The following is a 16669-nucleotide window of genomic DNA, read 5'->3' as shown; positions in this document are numbered from 1 at the left end:
GTCCCAGTAGTAAAACATTTACTATCGAGCAAGCAGAGAGGAATGCACATCTTAAAGAAACCTTCACAAAAATCACAAAATTCAAAGTTTGTATATTTCTTTTCCTTTTATAAACAAGATAGAGAACAAAAATCATTTCAGCAAAAGACTTTTTCTACTATTGGGGAAAGTTAAAAAAAAAAAAATACAATGAAATAGACACTTTAAAAGCTACTGCTGGGGTTGTTTTTTAATGGTCAATTTAGCAGTACTCCAGGCCTGGATGATCCTAGAATTCACCCAAGATGATTCAGTCCTAATTGTTTTTCAAAGCCTGAGTCTGGAAGGCTTCTTATCTTTCCTGCATGTCTCAGGGCTGGAAACAAAACTGTCTGGGGAACCTGAGATTCAGGTATCACCCCTGCAAACATCTGAAAGCACCAAACTGCTTCCCAAGCATCCCTGACAGGTCAAAGGGTTGGGTCTGCAGAAGCCAACTCCAAAATAATGGGACTGCCTGGCCACAGCTAAGAAGAAGAAGGGGGAAAAAAATCCAATTTATAGATGTTTATAAGGTGACATTTTAGTAAAAATATAAGCTATTATAAACCTAGAGTGAGTTTTGTGCCCTAAGGCCCTTCTCCCTCAGTATCTTCCACTTACTCTTAAAACTCACCCAGAGCAAACAAAAGCTTCCCAGCTCTCTCTGCTTTCCAGGAATAACATCTGATTGGACACCAGATGAAGGTATAATGTCTGTCTCCTCGCTCCAGTTTTCCACCAAGGGCAGGGGGTCTGAACATCTTGGACCCCAACCCAGCCCTGAGACACCCAGTTACCAAATCTTTCTAAAAATAAAATTAAAGACAACTGATCACACTGATTCTCACATACCCTCTAACTGTCCCATCGGCTTTTCTTGCGTTTGGGTGGCTCTGGAACAGCAAAGCCATCAGGTGTCTTATCTATCTTGCTGTCCACTTTGTCCATCTTGCTGCTGTCCACCTTGGGGTCCATCTTGTTTTCACGATTAAAGCCTTCTTTCCTGCTTTCTCCATTCCTACCATCACTGGCACCCCGGCTCTCTCCATGTCTGCTGGCACTTCCCCCGTGCCTGGTGTCTCCATGTCGGTGGCCATCAGTATGCCGGCTGCTGCTTTCTGGGTAACGATATCCATCTCCATGGCGACCACCATCACCATGCCGATTGCCACCATCTCCATGACTATGACGGCCACCACCCCGGTTCTCAGTATATCTCTCTCTCTTCCCATTGCCACCCCCAATCCCTTCACGGCTGTTACTTCCTGAAGCTGTGTTGTTGACTCCTTGGGCTCCGACAGAAGGGTAGGTCACCGGGGCACTGCTGATATTCCCAGAACTGCTGAAGCCTGGGATGTTCTTAGCAGCACTGGTGATGGGGGTGTCAGGACTATTATGGCCCTGCTGTGCGGAATTAGTTGGAACAGAATTTAAGCTTCCTGCACTAGTCCATCCACTTGCCCCAGCAGCAGAGCTTCCAGCCTTCTGATTACTTAAACTGGCTGCAACAAAGTGACTCTTGTACTGGGACTGAAAAGAGGAAAAAAAGATTCAGGAACAAGCATAACAATAAACTTGAGCAAACAAGTAACTTTAGCAATGATACAGTAACTCCACATGCATATTCAGGCAGGTTACTGTTAAGCCTGTATGTGAAAATCCAAGTAAATAGGGGCTCTAAATGTAGCATGAAGCTTACAGACTCACTACCTTCTCAGGACAGTTCCCTCACTCTTCCAAGAGCTACTGTTGAAAACTTTTCTTTAAAAAAAAAAAAAAGATTTCTTTTAATTTTATGTTTAAGTGTTTTGCTTGTGTATATGTATGCCACATGCATGCCTGGTGTCTGTGCAGGCCAGAAAAGGGTATTGTCAGATTTCCTGGGATTAAATCCTAAGATGGTTCTAAGGTGCTATGTGGGTGATGGGAAAACAAACCTGGATCCTCTGCAAGAACACAAATGCTCTTTAACCACTGAACCATCTCTCCAGCCCCCTGTTGAAAGCTTATAGAATGGAATGCTTATTTCAGACCTGAAAAGCTGCTTTCATTGCTGTCAGCCTATCTCCCATGGCTCCAGTGGAGGGCTTGTAGGCTTCATAATTGCTCATTACATTGTTATTATTTCCTCGGTCCTAAAAACAAACAAAAATACGTATTAGAAAAGCAGTTGCCAGATCCAGCCTCATCACACTGAAAGCCCTGGCCCAGGGCTGAAGTAGGCATTTGAATATTCTTTTACAAGTTCTTTTCTTTGTGAGAAAAGGTCCAATAATGAAGAGGTATTTAAAAATGCTTATTTCCCTCAACCCAATAAATTTATTTCTGGGAACTAATATCCTCCTATATGATTATATATTATATCAACATTCTATTAAGTAAAAATGTTAAAGATTTGAAAAGGCCAGTAATATAACATAACACTGCTTCACAGGATTTGAAGCAACCCCAATAAAGATCCAAATCTGTATTTCAACATTTGCCAGTGTGTAACATTTTTTTTTTTTTGAGAGAGTTTCTCTGTGTCACCCTAACTGTCCTGGACTCTGTAGACCAGGCTGGCCTCGAACTCACAGTGATCCACCTGCCTCTTTGTGAATTCAAGGTCAGCCTGGTCTACAAAGAGAGTTCAGGACAGCCAAGGCTGTTACACAGAGAAACCCTGTCTCAAAAAACCAGAACCAAATCAAACAAAATACTGCAATCATATAGGGCAATATTATATACATGTACGACAGCTGTGCCCGATGTTATTTAGGACACTACAATTTGAGATCCATTAAAGTTAGACTAATTTCCCGAGCAAGCCAGTCAGCCAAGCACACACATGCCTCTTCCACAGCAGCTTCATTATAAGAGGCCGTACTGCATGGACTCAGATCGGCAGATTAAATCACATCCCCAGGACTCATGAGACTTTCATGCACATCAAACACTGTAACTTAAGATACAGGACCTATCCCCAGAGTACTGTGGTAGTATGAACTCACCGAATTCTCAGAGCCTAGCCCAGGTCGTTCTCTGTAGCCCAAGCCTCCTCCACCAATGTTCAGCTTTTTGCCTTTCCCTCCCTTGAAGCGGGATTTCCGAAACCAGGCATTCTGCGAAGAACACAGTTCAAGGTTAAACCCACAAAGGAAGAAAAGGCCCAAGAAAGCACACAGGGTCAGAAGAAAACTAGGTAGGAAGGAAGAACTTTCTGGTTCATCTTTAGCTGATGCTTTTCTGACAAGAGAGACCATTCACAGTAGAGGTCCTGCCTTGGGCTTTTTGAGGCCACAGATGACCCTGCATTTCTGAACCTTCTGCTACCACTTCCTAAGGAGTGGGATTATATCTATTTGCCGCCATGCATGGTTTAATTTACATGGTACTAAGGATTGAATGTAGGGTTTCAAGCATGCCAGGCAAGCACTGTAACAAGGAGCCACACCTCTGACTCTAGCCCACCAACTTTCATTTTTTGGTTTTGTGAGATAGGGTTTCTATGAGAAGCCTTGACTGTCCTGGACTCACCTTGTAAACCAGGCTGGTCCTGAACTCAAAGAGATCTCCCTGTCTCTGCCTCCCTGAGTGCTGGGATTACAGGTGTGTGCCACCATGCCCGGCTCCAGCCTGCCTTCTTTTTGGTAGCTTGACATATCAAACTTATCAAGAGTGCTTAGATGCTGACCTAAGGTTTCCCTTACTATTCCTTCCTCCAGAGACTCCTGGAAGGAAAGTGATCAATAAGCATTAAGTGTAAAATAGCTACTCTGGCCATGGCTAATTTAGAGAGGAAAATGAATTTATATTAAAAAAATGATTTATTTTTACTAGTGAGTGTGAATGTGTGTGTGAGTGTGAATTAATTTTCACCAAGTGCATGGAGTTGTCTGCAGAAGCCAGAGGGCACTGAATCCCCTGGGATGGGAGTTACAACTGGTTATAAGGCACCTGATGTGGATGCTGGGAACTGAACCAGGGTCTTCTGCAAGAGCAGTAAGTATTCTTAACTACTGAGCCATCTTCCCAGCCCTGTATTTTATTTTTTAACCCAGTAGATCTTTCTTAATGCGTCAACCCTTTAATACAGTTCCTTACGTTGTGGTGACTCTCGACCATAAAATTATTTTTGTTGCTACTTCGTAACTGTAATTTTGCTACTGTTATGGACCATACTGTAAACATTTATGTTTTCTGATGGTTTTAGGCAACTCATACGAAAGGAGAGGGAATAAGGGAGAATAGTGGGTATCTTTTGAGATTAAATTGACTCATAAAAGTATGCTATGGGGGACTAGAGAGATGGCTCAGTGGTTAAAAGCACTTGCTACTCTCCAGAGGTCCTGAGTTCAATTCCTGGCACCCACATGGCAGCTCACAACTATCTGTAACTGCAACTCCAGTCCCAGAGGATGCAACACCCTCTCACAGACACATGCAGGAAAAACACTAATGCAAATAAGTAAAAAAAAAAATTTTTAAAGTGTGCTGTGGGGTAAGCAGGTAAAAACTAGAGAAACAGATTTTAACCCACAAGAGGCAGCTTTTCAACAGAAACTATAGACAGCACATACACATGGACCTCAACATCCCATGGTACCAGTCTGCATATTAACCACGCCCTTCCTGCCCATTTTTTTCCTCAAGCTCCTATGCTATCATCCCTCCCTGCCTACTGATCTTTCTTTCTCAGTTGTACGCTTTCTATCAATTTTAAGTGCCCAGCCCTCACCTGCATTGCGAGATCTAAGAGTTCCTTAGAAACATGTTGATTGGCTCCTTCCAGGTTCCGTACAAGGTCACCAGCAAAATTGCTGTCCTTTGGGGTCAGTAAGGTATAGGCCACGCCCTTCTCACCAGCTCTTCCTGTTCGGCCAATCCTGTGAGTATGGGTATCAATGTCTCGTGCTACATCATAGTTAATGACGGTCTTAATTGAAGGAATGTCCAGACCACGGGCTGAAATAGAAAGTATTCAGATTCATTTATGTTTCATCTGCAGTTAGCAACAACAACAAAAATCAAAATAACTAGAAATGCTATATTTAAAAGAATATGTATTTTCCTTATCGAGGCAAGCTCAGGGATGGGTATGAAGCCAAGAGTAAAAATAAGTTCACACTATTGGGAGTAATATGAACATTAAAAAAAAATACTCTGGATAATTGTACTAGAATCACACCTCTAATCCTAATACTTAAAAAGGACTGGAGTTCAAGGTCGCTGGGGCTATACATAAGAACTCATCTCAAAAATAAAAACAGAAACGTGGTATGGTACCACACACCTTTACACTGAGAAGGTGAGGCAGAGGCAGGTGGATCTCTGAGTTTAAGGCGAGACTGATTTACAAAGAGAGTTCAGGACAGCTAGGGCTATACAGAGAAACCCTTTCTTGAAAAACCAAAAAAGAAAAACAAAACAAAACAAAACCAAAAAACTACACACACACACACACAAGTTAGCTCTCCAAGAGCTGTAATTCAGTTGGTAGTGTGTTTGCACGAGGAACTGAGTTCAGTACCCAGAACCTGTGCCTGTGTGTATGTATGCAGACACCACAGCATATGTAATAGAGGACAGGGGACAACTTATGTGAGTCAGTTTTCTCCTTCCACTATATTTAAGTCCTGAATACCAAGCTCAGGCTGTCAGAGTTGGATGACAAGTACCTAATGAACCATTTTGCAGGTCCAAACTACTAGGATTTTTTGTTTTTGTTTTTGAGATAGGGTTCCTCTGTGTTAGCCTTGGCTGTCCCGGACTTGCTTTGTCTAGCAGGCTAGCTTTGAATTTACAGTGATCCGCCTGCCTCTGCCTCCTGAATGCTGGGATTAAAGGCATATGTGCGCCACCACGCCCAGCTCAAAATACTAGTTTTTAAGGGTAGCTGCTAAACTTAGTGGAGTAAAGCCTAAAGTCCTATCACTAATTTACAATACCTACTGCAGTAGCTGTGAAGGCACAGCTGTTCTGCACGGCACTTTATAAAAGAGAGCAGTCAGGGCCATGGCCACAGTGGGTGTGCCACTCATTACCAGACGCTACAGGTCTTAACCACAGGGGCAGGCAACGCCTGTAACAAAGGGCATGCTTATGCTGAAATCCATATTCTTACCTGCAACATCAGTGGCCACCAGGACAGGGATGTCCTTTTTCTTAAAATCTGAAATGACTTTGTTTCTTTCACTCTGATCCATGTCTCCGTGAAGCAGACCAAGATTGTGACCCTCCTGCTTAAGGTTATTGGCTAGTTCTTCAGCATTGGCTTTTTTAGTAACAAACAGGAGGACACTCCCTGAAGAAGTAAACTCTACCAGACGCCGAGTAAGCCAGTTCCATTTACTAGGTCCAGAATGCAGTATCTCCACAATCTGTGTCACATCTTCATTTGCCTGAGAGGAAATAAAATAAGCAACTGTGACACTGGTGCTACATGGGACTTCAAAGATTAGGTATTATATTTTCTAACTGCATGGGAATAGCCCCAGAACATCCATGATATCCTTGGTTCTTCCTTTAGTATGTCAAATACAACTTAAAACTTACTATTCTTAGCTGGGCGTGGTGGCCTACACCTTTAATCCCAGCACTCTGGATGCAGAGGCAGATGCATCGCTGTGAGTTCAAGGCCAGCCTGGTCTACAAAGCAAGTCTAGGACAGCCAAGGCTATACAGAGAAACCTTGTCTCAAAATAACAAAACCAAAACAAAAACCCTTACTATTCTTGCTGGGCATGGTGGTACATGCCTTTAATCCAAGCACTTGGGAGGCAGAGGCAGGTAGATCTCTTTAATTTCGAGGCCACCCTGTTAAACAGACAAACCCTGTCTTCTCAAAAAACCAAAAACCAAACCAAACAAGCAAAAAAACCTTACTATTCTTTCAAAGCACCTTGTTCACCAACTCCCCATGGTATGTTCATATCTAATTTGTATGACCCAATAATCTGCAATGGTTGTTAACATGGATGGAATGTATGTAATATATTCCATAAATATTTATAGTTATGTGTCCAAAACCCCATTGTCCTAGTTGTTTTTGTGTCAATTTGATACAAGCTAGAGTTATCTGTGAAGAAGAACTTCGACTGAAAAAAATGTCTGTAGGCAATTTGTGGGGTATGTTCTCTTTTTTCTTTCTTTTTTTGTTTTTCGAGACAGGGTTTCTCTATGTAGCCAAGTCTCGGGAAAAACAAAGCAAAACAAATCTAAACTATGTTGCTCTACACATAAGGTGTAACATTTTTATTTTTAAGTCATTACTGAAGAGCCAGGTATGATGGCACATGCCTTTAATTCTAGCACTAGGGAAGCAGAATGCTAATCTACAGAGTGAGTCCAGGACATCCAGGGCTACACAGACAAACTCTGTCTTTAAAAAAACCAAAAACAAATAAAAAAGAACAAAACAAAAATTACTTAAGAATTAAACTCTAGCTGGGTGTCGTGGCACAATTAATCCCAGCACTCGGGAGGCAGAGGCAAGTGGATTGCTGTGAGTTTGAGGCCAGCCTGGTCTACAAAGCGAGTTCAGGACAGCCAGGGCTACACAGAGAAACCTAGTCTTGAAAAACCAAAAAAGAGACGGCTCAGAGGTTAAGAGCACTGGCTGCTCTTCCAGAGGTTCTGAGTTCAATTCCCAGCAACCACATGGTGGCTCACAACCATCTGTATGTAATGTCATCTGGCGCCTTCTTCTGTCATGTATGCATACATGTAGGCAGGACAATGCATACATAAAAATAAATATTTTTTAAAAATTTAAAAAAAGAATTAAACTCTAAGCTAGGCACTGTGGCACACACCTCTAATCCCAGCACTTGGGGAGGCAGAGACAGGTGATCTCTGTGAGTTTGAGACCAGCCTGGTCTACAAAGCCAGTCCAGGACAGCCAGGGCTACACAAAGAAACCCTGTCTTGAAAAACAAAAACAAAAACCAAACAACAGGGAGCTGGAGAGATGGCTCAGCGGTAAAGAGCACTGTCTGCTCTTCCAGAGGTCCTGAGTTCAATTCCCAGCAACCACATGGCGGCTCACAACCATCTATAATGAGCTCTGGTGCCCTCTTCTGGTGTGCAGGTGTACATGCAAGTAGAACACTGTACATAATAAATAAATAAATCTTAAAAACAAAACAAAACAAAACCAACACCACTACCAACAACAACAACAACAACAAAACAAAAACAAAAACCAACCAACCAAAAAAACCCCAAAACCAATCAACCAAAAAGAAATAAACTCTATGTCTTTATGAAAAATAACCCCCAGGACCCACCCCACCTTGTGTGGATTACCTCTCCAATGTCTCCCTGAACCACTCGAATAGGGTCAATCAAGATGTCTCTTGCCAATTTTTCAATTTTTTTCCGAAAAGTTGCACTGAATAAGAGAGCTAAAAGATAAAATTAAATTCTGATGAAGAAAAAGCATTTTTTACTGAATTCCTTCATTAAGCTTCTATACTTTAACTGATTCACTAAACAAAAATTTGATTTTATTTTTACTTCATTTGCAATCAAGAATTGAGCTATCAGCAGGACGGTGGTGGTGTACGCCTTTCATCCCAGCACTTGGGAGGCAGAGGAAGGAGGATTGCTGTGAGTTCGATCCCAGCCTTGTCTACAAAAGTGAATCCATGACAGTCAAGGCTACAAAGAGAAATCCTATCTCAAAAAACAAAAACCAATCAAAAAAAAAAAAAAAAAAAGAAAGAAAGAAAGAAAGAAAGAAAGAAAAATTGTCATAATGGTTCAGGAAAAGACTTGGATTTCAAATCAACTGCAGCAAATTATGTAATTTCAGTTTTAACATCAATAAAAAGTGAGCAGCATGCTGGGCCTGGTGGCATGAACCTGTGAACCCGGTTGTTTGGAGGATGAGGCAGGAGTGCTGCAAGTTCATGGCTGCCTAACTACAGAGTGAGCTCAAGGACAGCCTAGTCAGCTTAGCAAGAATACTTAAAAAATAAGGTGAAAGGGCTGGAGAAATGGCTCAGCGGTTAAGAGCACTGACTGCTCTTCCAGAGGTCCTGAGTTCAATTCCCAGCAACCACATGGTGGCTCACAACCATCTATAATGTGATCGGATCATACTGTATACATAATAAATAAATCTTAAAAAAAAAAAGGTGAAAAAAGGAGGGTGGGATAGCGGCTGGAGATACATACACAGCTCAGAGAGGCAGTCAGTACAACAGACAACAACAAAACACAAATTATAGCTCATGATCTCTAATGCCCTTTCTAGCTCAAATAAGTAGTCATGAACTGTACTCTTTACACTTCTCATCAGCACATACATAGTCATTTTTGCTTCCATAACCATGAGTACGTATAAAATTGGTGTTCATTTAGAATACAAAGATAAATTTTATTGTAAAGCTGCTTCATACATACTCTGTCTGTCAGGACGGACGTGACTTGCTATGGATCGAACCTGATACTCTGAAAGAAAGAGAACAGTAATCAATACAATACTGTAATGCAGTCAAGACAGGTGTGAAAAGTCACTTTAATAAAATCCACACGAGAACAGTCAAGGATTTTAAAAGCCTTGTGCCTTTAATCCCAGCACTTGGGAAGCCGAGGCAGGCAGGTCTCTGTGCGTTTGAGGCCAGCTTGGTCTACAAAGCAAGTCCAAGACAGCCAAGGCTACACAGAGAAACCCTGTCTCGAAAAACAAAACAAACAAACAAAAAACCAAAACCAAAGCCAGGAAGAAAAAAAAAGCCTTTGAAACTCCTAGACATCATTCAGTATGAAACGTTAATGTAGCTGGGACTGGGTAGATAGTGGTTATTTAGAAACTTGCATAGCCAGGTTTAGCCAAGGAGACCAGGAAAGAACCTTGGACGATTTAATATTCACCTACTCAAGAATATGGACTTTAACCTTCAAAGGCCTGTGAGTAAAAATGAAGAACAAAGAAAACACTCCCTTGTTACAATTACTTGCAATTTTTCTCAATATAGTCAAGACTAGCATACTTCTATGGTTCATGGCTTGGTCTATCCCTTTGTTTGAAACAACTCTAGGAAGACATGGAAAAAACTAACTTGAGGATAGGGACAGAAGAAACTAATATTCAAGGCATACCAAATCCCATATCAAACATTCGATCAGCTTCATCAAACACAAGGTAAGAGACTCTCTGAAGATTAGTAGCTTTCTTCTTCACGTGATCAATCAGCCGGCCCTGTGAGATTCACAAAATGAATACTAAGTGTTAACTAAAGGTATTCACAAAGACATGCTACAGTAGCATTCCTGGAGAAAGTGTCAATTCTTTGATCTTGGACAGAAATAGATACTGATCTGACAGCCTTTATGCACTGAACCAGAAAAATAGACAAAGAACTTTTTTTGAGACAAGGTGTTCACAAGTGGCCCGGAGCTCAAAGAGATCGGCCTGTGCTGGGACTCAAAGCATGCACCACTATACACAGTGAGAATAGAATTCTGGAAGTTCAAGTTCTTTCTGTATGTTAATTATGGTTTAAATTCTATAGGCAAGTGGGCTAGAACTGTTTTTGTAATATATTCTTAAAAGATTTTTAAAAAAACATATGGATGCATTTAATGTTTATTTAACATACATCCTCTGCGCAGGTCTAACCATGATCTGAGCATCTCTATGGTTCTTCATGTTCTTGGTAAGCACAGACCCAGCTCTTAGGAGAGCCTAAGTTTAAAACAGGAAGGAACTTTGTAGCTGCTAGTATATGGTCATGGATACTGCCATAGATTGCTGTCTAGTCAACCAATCCTAAGTAAACCCAACCAAAGGCTGGTGACTCATCAGGATATTCCCAACCTAGCTTTACCAACTTTAGAGGGAATTCCCTCAAAAGGAATCATGTTTTCTGTATCAAGAGAGATGGAGAACACAGCTGAACAGAAGAAGATATACTTACTGGGGTACACACAACAATCTCTGCCCCTTCCTGAAGGGCCTTGGCCTGCTCCCACATGCTGCCTCCTCCATATACTGCCACAGATCGAAGATTATATGCTTTCCCAAACCGCTTACACTCTGCATGGATCTAAAAAGTTGTTAAATAATATCTTAAAAACTATAAGCTTAACAAATACAAAATTAACATTACTCAAAACAGAGTTCTAAACAACACAGTGCTATTATAGAAAATCAAAACCTAGTTGTGCCTAGTGGCACAGGCTTGTGGTTCTACGTAACTGGGAGGTTAAAGCAGGAAGATAGTAAGTTTAAGCCCAGCCTGGGTAATTTAGCAAGACACACTCTCAAAAAACAAAAACTAGAAAAACGCAAACAGAACAGGACTGAGCATATAGCTCAACACTTGCCTAGCATTCAAGGGCAAACCAAGCTGGTCTCCAAGTCTGAGATCCTTCTGCTGAGTGCTGGGACTAAATGTATGCACTACCACACCCGGTTTCATCATAGCAAGGCTATACTCTTGCTTTGAATCACTTATCCTCTTCTTGATCCTGTCTTTCTATTAATAAAATTAAATTTGCAGCCGGGCGTGGTGGCGCATGCCTTTAATCCCAGCACTCAGGAGGCAGAGGCAGGTGGATCACTGTGAGTTCGAGGCCAGCCTGGTCTACAAAGTTGAGTCCAGGACAGCCAAAGCTACACAGAGAAACCCTGCCTCGAAAAACAAAAAACAAAACAACAAAAATAAATAAATTTGCTATAGAGGAAACATTATGAACTTATAATACTACGTTACAACAATAACCATAATACTTTGAGAGTTTTAAAAAAAATGTTATGGGAGCTGGAGAGATGGCTCATCAGTTAAGAGCACTGGCTGCTCTTCCAGAAGTCCTGAGTTCAATTCCTAACAACCAAATGGTGGCTCGCAACCATCTATAATGTGATCTGGTGTTCTCTTTTGGACAGTAGTTGTACATGCAGATACAACACTGTATACATAATAAATAAATCTTTAAAAAGTTGTTGTGCTATCCTTGTTATGAATAGTACGTAATACTTCTCAAGACTTCCCTGGGAACATAATAATGTGTCAGCCATTGAGCTGTGTGTTTAAAATGAGTTAAGATACCCAATTTTCCCCTGGTTTTATCACATTTAAAACAAAAGTTGGGAGAGGTTGGGGAGATGGCTCAATGGGTTAAGCACTTGCCATGCAAGTGTGAGGAATGGCATTCTAGCTTCTAGAACCCACATAAAAGCTGGGTGGGAATGGTGCCCTGCCAACAATCCCAGGAGCATTCGGGGTGGAGACAGAAGCCATGGAACAAACTCTCTAGCCAGACTAGCAATAACAGCCCAGCAAATGTGAAGACGAATCAGGGGAGACACCTGAAAGTCAACCTCAGATTTCTCTTAGGTGACCCCACATGTATGTGTGTGCCAAGCATGCACCTCCAAGCAACAATAACTAAACTTCATATACCATTCTACTCAATGTGCCTTGCTAGTCCGAAAGTGGAAAAGGAACCTTTCAAAGCACATACCTGTTGACAAAGCTCCCTAGTAGGACACACGATCACGGCAATTGGTCCATCACCTGGTTCCAATTCCTTCTGATCCATTATATGAATCAACATGGGCCAAATAAAGGCTGCAGTTTTCCCACTGCCTGTTTTAGCAATGCCAATCATGTCTCTGCCACTTAATGCTACAGGCACACCCTAGAAAAGAAGAAAGGCCCACACACCCCAAAATCTCAGCTCTAAGGATGGGAAAAATAACTACAGATGACACTCATTTCCAATGGGACAGAAATATCTACGGAGTATTAGCTGAATCCTGACATTCCCATCAACTTGATTTAAAGAAAATAATATACCTTCATGAGGCCCTGTGATCATTTATTTTAACAAATGAATAATACCTATTTGTATTGATTTTTTTTGAAAAAATTATGATAAAAGCTACTAATATTTTCTGCATGGCAGGTTGTGGAGATGACACAGTAAGTGGTTAGCATCACCGAGCTCAATACTGAGCACCGTAACTGTGACTCCAGTTCCAGGAGACTCAGCTCTCCTCTGGCTTCCACAGTCACTGTAGGAAAGTGGAAAGCAGATACACATGCAAGCAAACACGCCTGCACCCACATGCATAAAAATAACTAAAAAAAAATGTTTAAATTTAATGTTCAACTGACAAAGAAACAGACCATTCATATACTGAAATTTCTCAATTTTGGGGGTTTAAAGGAATAAATAAATACGACATTGAATCGGAAACAAAAGCTATTAGTCTCAGAAATAAATGAAAAAAATTCACATTAAATACAAAGGAATTCTAGTCATGGAAAGCACCAAATATATCCATACACAAATATATTCTGTAAGTTTAGGCAATAAAGTATTTTTTCATATCACATTTTCAAGGTATTAGCAGGTATGTAAACACATTTTCTAAGAATTCTCATTTTTCTTCCATTTTTAGAAGTTTCAGGGCCTTGCATTTTCCTCCCATTATATTTGACATACCTGACACTGTATTGGGGTTGGCTGTGTGTACTCAGATTTCCGAATCTGGTGCATAAGTTGTTCATCAAACCCAAAATGAGCAAAACTACTTCCTGGTCTAGGAGGTGCAGCACCAGAGACCTAGAGACAAAGACAGTTCCCAGGAATGGCAGCATTTACAGTTCAACAACACCATTAAGGTCAAGTACATTAGGTAGAGAACAGAGAGTGTAAAGTACGTAAGCAAAAGCATACACCAAAAAGGTGAAACCTCAAAAAAAAAAAAAAAGTGAAATCTCAAACCTGACCAGGCTCTCATGAAAAAGACACAATGCTAAGAATTCCCAACATAGTCCAATCACATGATTTTATATGACTAAGCACCTAAAACTATCTTAAAATTAGTTTTCATATAACAAATAGAAGTGTGTCCGTCCATCCGTCCGTCCGTCCAGAGGCAGAGGTCTAATCCCCTTGAGCTTGATGACTGGTGTTTCTACGTGCCTAGTTTATTATGTGCAAATATTTGAACTTCAGTCCTTACAATTAAACAGCAGGCACCAAGCCAATTATCCAACCTCCTCTTAGTAACTATTTTAAGAGTACATAATATATAACTTGAAGCACATGCAATCCCAAAACTATTCTAACACTTCCTGTGCTGTTGACATCTATTATTAATCCTACTTCCTGTCTCTGGAGTTTCCTACCTTTTATTGCTAGTCCACCCAGTTCAGTATAAAGTTGACTAAATATGCAAAACAAAAATACAAGGTTGGTGAGAAGACTCAGCAGGTAAAGGCACTTGTCATCCAGCCTGACAACAGCAGTTCTATCCCTAGGAATCACATGGTGAAAGAACCAACTTTTTCAAGGTGTTCTCTGAAAGCACTGCCCCCCAGTATCTACACACACACACACACACACACACATACACACACACACAACGTTATTATTTATTTATTTATTTTGGGTTTTTTTGAGGCAGGGTTTCTCTGTGTAGCCTTGGCTGTCCTGGACTCACTTTGTAAACCAGGCTGGCTTTAAATTCACAACAGAGATCCTCCTGCCTCTGCCTCCCAAGTGCTGGGATTAAAAGCATGCACCACCATGCCCAGTTCCACACTCTGTTTTTAAAGGAGGAAAAGTTAAAACCAAAATAATCTACAGGACTAAAACAATCAAACCAAAACACACAAACCCCAGGGCTATAAACATTCTCCCCAAGAAAAAAATCCAGGGTTACTATCTAGATAACATTAATTCTAAAACTGTACAAATGTTAATGTAAGAACACTTGCTTAATGACTCTTACCCGAAGGTTGAGTTTATGCCGCAGGTCTATTAACTGCTGTGGAGTGAGGTTGGTTATCTCCTCATGTTCATTGTAAAAATTTTTTTCAAATGGTGGATAGTCAATCTGCAGGTCCAATTATTCAAAGTTAGTCTAGAATTCAAGAGTCAATCCTGTAAGTTTGATTTTAATGTAAAATAATCTTTTACAAATATTAAAACAAAGGCATTTTTGCTAAAAAGATAATGAATTCATTTATTCTTGACAACACTCCTAAAAATCACGGCCTATATTTTTCCTAATTCCTACGTTTATTTATTTATTGCTTTTTCGAGAAATGGTTTCTCTGTGTAGCCTTAGCTGTCCTGGACTCACTTTGTAGACCAGGCTAGCCTCAAACTCACAGTGATCCACATGCCTCTGCCTCCCAAGTGCTGGGATTAAAGGCATGCGCCACCACGCCCTAATTCCTACTTTCAAAACAGACAACAACTTACCTCCTAAAGAACCTCAGACTTTAATAACATGCAGCAGAATAGTGAATTGCTGCATGCTTAAGGTCTCAGATGATACACTTTTTAAAAGCAATTATTTCACAAATAACATTTAATTATGCTTAGGATTAATTTGTTCATCCAGGTCTAAGCATTTAAAAACATTTTCAGTATTTCCTTTAGAGATAAGTTTGTCTTCAGAAGGAGTTCTAATTTAAAAAAAAAAATGTATTTCTTCTTCTTTTTTTTTTTTTTTCCGAGACAGGGTCTCTCTGTGTAGCCTTGACTGTCCTGGACTTACTCTGTAGACCAGGCTGGCCTTGAACTCACAGAGATCCGCCTGCCTCCCGAGTGCTGGGATTAAATGTATTTCTTTTAAAAGATGTATTTATTTATTATGTATACAATGTTCTGCCTGCTGTGTGCCTGCGGGCCAGAAGAGGGCACCAGATCTCAATTATAGATGGTTGTGAATCACCATGTGGTTGCTGGGAGTTGAACTCAGGATTTCTGAAGAGCAGCTAGTGCTCTTAAACCTCTGAGCCTTCTCTCCAGCCTTTTATTTATTTTTTTTTAAAGCATGAAATTAGGATGGGAGAAACGGCTCTGCACGCTGCTATTGCAGAGGATCCAAGTTCAGTTTCCAGCATTCACATGGGTGGCCCACAACTGCAGCTCCAGAGGGATCAGACCCTTTCTTCTGGCCTTCTTGGACACTGCACTCATGTGGATACCCTCCCCACCACATACACACATCATTAAAACACAAAACTCTTAAAAAAATACTTATTTTTGTTGTATTATGTGTCTGTGGGAGTATATGTCACGTGTGGAAATGCCTGGAGAGGATAGAAAAGGACATCACATTCCTTGGAACTGGGTTTATAAGTAGCTGTGAGCGGCCTGATGTAGGTGTGGGTGCTATGAACCACACTCAGGTCCTCTGAGAGCAACAAGCACTCTTAACTGCTGAGTTACTTCTCCAGTTCCACACATAAAAAATTTAAAGCTAAGAAATTTTGGGGGGCTGGAGAGATGGCTCAGAGGTTAAGAACACCATCTGCTCTTCCAGAGGTCCTGAGTTCAATTCCCAGCAACCACGTGGCGGCTCACAACCATCTGTAATGAGATCCAGTGCCTTCTTGTGGCGGGAAGGTGCACATGCAGGCAGAACACTATATACATAATAAATAAATCTTAAAAAAAAAAAAATTCTTACATAACATTAAAATGAATGACCAAGCCTATTTTGGTTGATTTGTTTTGATGCTTTTTTGCGAGAGCATCTTAATATGTAGCCCAGGTTAGCCATAAAAATACTAGGATTAGAGGCATACACCACATTTGATTTTATGACACGCTGGGGATTAAATAACAGGCTTTGTGCATGGTAGTCAAGCACTCTACCAACCAAATTAAATCTCCAGCCCCAAATTTTCTT

General features: G+C 40.8%; 1 protein-coding gene across 2 annotated transcripts in view; it reads right to left on the bottom strand.

Moving 5' to 3' along the window:
* Positions 1 to 75: 75 nt before the first annotated feature.
* The window catches only part of DDX42 (DEAD-box helicase 42), a 38099-nt gene continuing 21505 nt past the window's right edge, over positions 76 to 16669 (bottom strand). For both annotated transcript variants that reach the window (XM_084748509.1, XM_084748510.1), the window contains exons 7-18: positions 14756 to 14860; positions 13462 to 13581; positions 12475 to 12651; positions 10926 to 11054; positions 10108 to 10207; positions 9409 to 9456; positions 8308 to 8405; positions 6125 to 6401; positions 4739 to 4965; positions 3012 to 3122; positions 2055 to 2156; positions 76 to 1551 (exon numbers count right to left, since the gene is read on the bottom strand). In XM_084748509.1, coding sequence (XP_084604635.1) covers positions 877 to 1551; positions 2055 to 2156; positions 3012 to 3122; positions 4739 to 4965; positions 6125 to 6401; positions 8308 to 8405; positions 9409 to 9456; positions 10108 to 10207; positions 10926 to 11054; positions 12475 to 12651; positions 13462 to 13581; positions 14756 to 14860 — 2169 coding nt within the window. In that variant the 3' untranslated portion in view covers positions 76 to 876. The remainder of the gene's footprint in view (positions 1552 to 2054; positions 2157 to 3011; positions 3123 to 4738; positions 4966 to 6124; positions 6402 to 8307; positions 8406 to 9408; positions 9457 to 10107; positions 10208 to 10925; positions 11055 to 12474; positions 12652 to 13461; positions 13582 to 14755; positions 14861 to 16669) is intronic.

Source organism: Acomys minous (assembly GCF_964271855.1).
Source record: "Acomys minous genome assembly, chromosome: 12".
Classification (NCBI taxonomy): domain Eukaryota; kingdom Metazoa; phylum Chordata; class Mammalia; order Rodentia; family Muridae; genus Acomys; species Acomys minous.
Note: the sequence above shows the minus strand (reverse complement) of the source record. Positions and strands in the feature narration are given on the sequence as shown.